Source organism: Rhinoraja longicauda, unplaced genomic scaffold (genome assembly GCF_053455715.1).
Source record: "Rhinoraja longicauda isolate Sanriku21f unplaced genomic scaffold, sRhiLon1.1 Scf000061, whole genome shotgun sequence".
Classification (NCBI taxonomy): Eukaryota; Metazoa; Chordata; class Chondrichthyes; order Rajiformes; family Arhynchobatidae; genus Rhinoraja; species Rhinoraja longicauda.
This window is the reverse complement of record NW_027601279.1, coordinates 216,044-219,650: the sequence shown is the minus strand read 5'-3', so window position 1 is coordinate 219,650 and position 3,607 is coordinate 216,044. Positions and strand designations below refer to the sequence as shown.

Genomic DNA, 3,607 nt, shown 5'->3' with positions numbered 1-3,607 from the left:
GAGAGACTTGGAACGATGAAATTGTGACTGGGGAGAATTGGCTTGGAGGTTCACTGAAGGATTCTTGTGTGAGTTTTCAAAGTAGGAGAGGGGGGAGAGGTGGGGAGAGAGGGGGGAGAGAGGGGGGAAAGGGAGAGAGGGGGGAGAAAGGGAGAGAGGGGGGAGAAAGGGAGAGGGGAGAGAGAGAGAGTGAGAGAGAGGGAGCGAGAGAGAGGAGAGCGAGAGAGGGGAAAGAGAGGAGAGTTAGAGATGGGGGGGGTGAGAGAGGGGGGGAGCAAGAGAGATGGAGAGTGAGGGGTGAAATAGATAGAGGGGAGAGCAAGGTGGGAGTGAGAAAAGGAGGAGAGAGTGATGGGGCGAGAGAGAAGGAAGAGAGAGAGGTGGAGAGAGGGGGGAGAGAGGGAGAGGGGGGTAGGTCGATAGGTGAGAGAAAGGGAAGAGAGGGGGGAGAGAGAGAGGGGGAAGGGGAGAGAGAGGGAGGGGAGAGAGAGGGGGAGGAGAGGGGAAGGGGCAAGAGAGAGTGGGGGAGAGAGAGAGATGGAGTGAGAGGGGGAGAGAGAAGGGGGAGGATGAGATTGGGGTGAGGGAGAGGGGGAGGGGGAGAGAGAGATGGAGAGAGAGAGATAGAGAGAGGGGGAAGACAGAGAGATGGAGTGAGAAGAGGAGAAAGGTGGGAGTAGGGAGAGAGCGTGACGATCTCTGCCCTTTCTGTCTCCAGGTCTTTGGGCAACTTCCAAAATTTCAAGATGGGGATTTTGTCCTCTTCCAATCCAATGCCATCTTACGATATCTTGGTCGCAAGTACGGTGAGCGAGAATGGGGATAGAAGGCAGAAGGGCCTGTTTCCGCGCTGTATCTCCAAACTCTAAATCTCTCTCTCTCTTCCCCCCGACAGGATTACATGGGAATAATGACAAGGAGTCGGCCATGATCGACATGTTTAATGATGGAGTTGAAGATCTTCGATTAAAATACATTGCTCTGATCTACAAAGATTACGTGAGGAGGGAGCGCCGCACTGTGGGAGGGGAGGGGAGGGGAGGGAGGGGAGGGGAGGGTAGGGAGGGGAGGGGAGGGGAGGGGAGGGGAGGGAGGGGAGGGGAGGGAGTGCCGCATGAGGGGAGGAGAGGGAGGGAGCGCCATATTGTGGGAAGGGGCGGAGAGGAGGTGAGGGGAATATTCCTGAATTATTTTCCCACAGGAGGCTGGAAAGGACAAGTTTGTAAAAAGCCTTCCAGAGGAGTTGAAATGGTTCGAGAAGATTCTGGAAAATAACAATAAGGGACAAAGATTTTTCCACGGTGTCCAGGTGAGTGTATCTCACACACACGCGCGCGCGCACACACACACGCACACATACACACACACACACGCACATGCACACACACACACACACACGTGCACACGCACACACACACACACACGTGTACACACACACGCACACGCACACACACACGTGCACACGCACACACACACACACACACGTGCACACACACACGCACACGCGCACACACACGTGCACACGCACACACACGTGCACACACACACGCACACGCGCACACACACACACGCACACGTGCACACGCACACACATGCACACGCACACACACGTGCACAAGCACACACACACACATACACGTGCACACGCGCACACACACACACGTGCACACACACACGCACACGCGCACACACATGTGCACACGCACACACACACACGTGCACACACACACGTGCACACACACACGCACACGCGCGCACACACACACACACACACACGTGCACACGCACACACATGCACATGCACACACACATGCATGCCCACGTATATGCGCACACACACGCACACACACACACACACACACACACTCACAGGCACGAACAAGTACGCAGAAATATATAAACAGCTCACTCTAATATATAAACCCTCGATCTCGTACACACTTTCTAACACACACTCTCTCGCACACTCACACAATCTCTCTCTCTCACACACACAAATTCATACACCCTCTCTCTCGCACTCTCTCTCTCTCGCACACTCCCTCACACACACTCACATACTCTCTCACACTCTCACGCACACATTCTCACACACACACACTCACTCTTTCACACACACACTCTCACACAGTCACACTTTGTAACCCACACTCTCTCACACACAGAAATATATAAATAGCTCATTCTAATATATAAACCATAGATTTCTCTCACACACACGCACCAAGTTACAGGAAAGTTGTCGTCAAGCTGGAAAGGGCACAGAGAAGATTTACGATGATGTCGACAGGACTCGAGGGGCCTGAGCTACAGGGAGAGGTTAGGGCAGGCTGGGACTCTGTTCGTTGGAGCGCAGAAGGATGAGGCGTGATCTTAGAGAGGTGTATAAAATCATGGGAGGAATAGGTTAGGTTTTGCCGGCCTGGAGTCTTGCCCAGAGTAGGGGAATTGAGGGGCCAGAGGACATGGGTTTAAGGTGAGGAGGGGGGAAGATTTAATAAGAACCTGAGGGACAACTTTTCAATACAGAGGGTGGTGGGTATATGGAACGAGCTGCCGGAGGAGGTAGTTAAGGCAGGCACCATCACAACGTTTAAGAGACACTTGGACCGGTACATGGATAGGACAGGTTTAGAGGGATATGGGGCAAACGCGGGCAGGGGGGACTAGTGTAGATGGAGCATGTTGGCCGGTGTGGGCAAGTTGGGCCGAGGGGCATGTGTCTGCGCTGTGTGATTCTGTAAACTAACCTCTCCCTCTCTCTCTCTCACCCTCCAATCCCCGCCCCACCCCCCCCCCCCCCCGCCTCTCTCTCTCTCTCCTCTTACACACACACACACACACACAGATTTCCTATGTAGATTACAACTTTGTTGACCTGTTGGGCAATCTGGACATATTGGCGCCTGGATGTTTGAAAGAAATGCCTTTAATTGAAGCTTATATGGAGAGGGTTAAAGCTCGTCCGAAACTGCAAGCTTATTTACAGAGCGATGCACATCGTAAACTCCCTATCAATGGAAACGGCAAACAGTAATCTAACCTCCCCTCCCCTCCCCTTTCTCAGCACACCCTCCACTCAACCTACGTGAAGAAAATTAACTTTAAGAGTGAATATCATTCATTGTTAACTGACAACAAGCTATTAAACTCTACTTGGAGATCAATTATACCTAACTGTGTCTGTGTGAATGACTGTGTACCTGCGCTCCTAGATCCATTTGCTCCTCAACATTCCCTGTCTACCTGTGATGCCACTTTCAGGGAACTGTGTACCTGCGCTCCTAGATCCCACTGCTCAACAACACCCCTTATCTACCAGGGATGCTACCTTCAGGGAACTGTGTACCTGCGCTCCTAGATCCCCCTGCTCCACAACACTCCCTGTCCACCTGTCACACCACTTGAAGATTGGTTCAAAATGCTGGAGTAACTCAGCGGGACAGACAGCATCTCTGAAGGGAAGAAATGGGTGACGTTTCTGGTCGAGACACCTGAAGAAGGATCTCGACCTGAAACGGCACCCATTCATTCCTTCTCTCCAGAGTAGCTTCCTGCCCAATCTATCTTCGGTCAATTACACTTGATTAGTTGGTCAGGGATTGCA

At 52.3% G+C, this 3,607-nt stretch overlaps 1 protein-coding gene across 1 annotated transcript in view; it reads left to right on the top strand.

The window, feature by feature from the left end:
* Window positions 1–3,172, top strand: part of LOC144612647 (glutathione S-transferase P-like) — a 35,053-nt gene extending 31,881 nt beyond the window's left edge. The window contains exons 5-9 of the mRNA XM_078432132.1: window positions 4–68; window positions 719–806; window positions 896–999; window positions 1,202–1,309; window positions 2,849–3,172. Of these exons, the coding sequence (XP_078288258.1) occupies window positions 4–68; window positions 719–806; window positions 896–999; window positions 1,202–1,309; window positions 2,849–3,037 (554 nt within the window). The 3' untranslated portion in view covers window positions 3,038–3,172. The remainder of the gene's footprint in view (window positions 1–3; window positions 69–718; window positions 807–895; window positions 1,000–1,201; window positions 1,310–2,848) is intronic.
* Window positions 3,173–3,607: the final 435 nt, after the last annotated feature.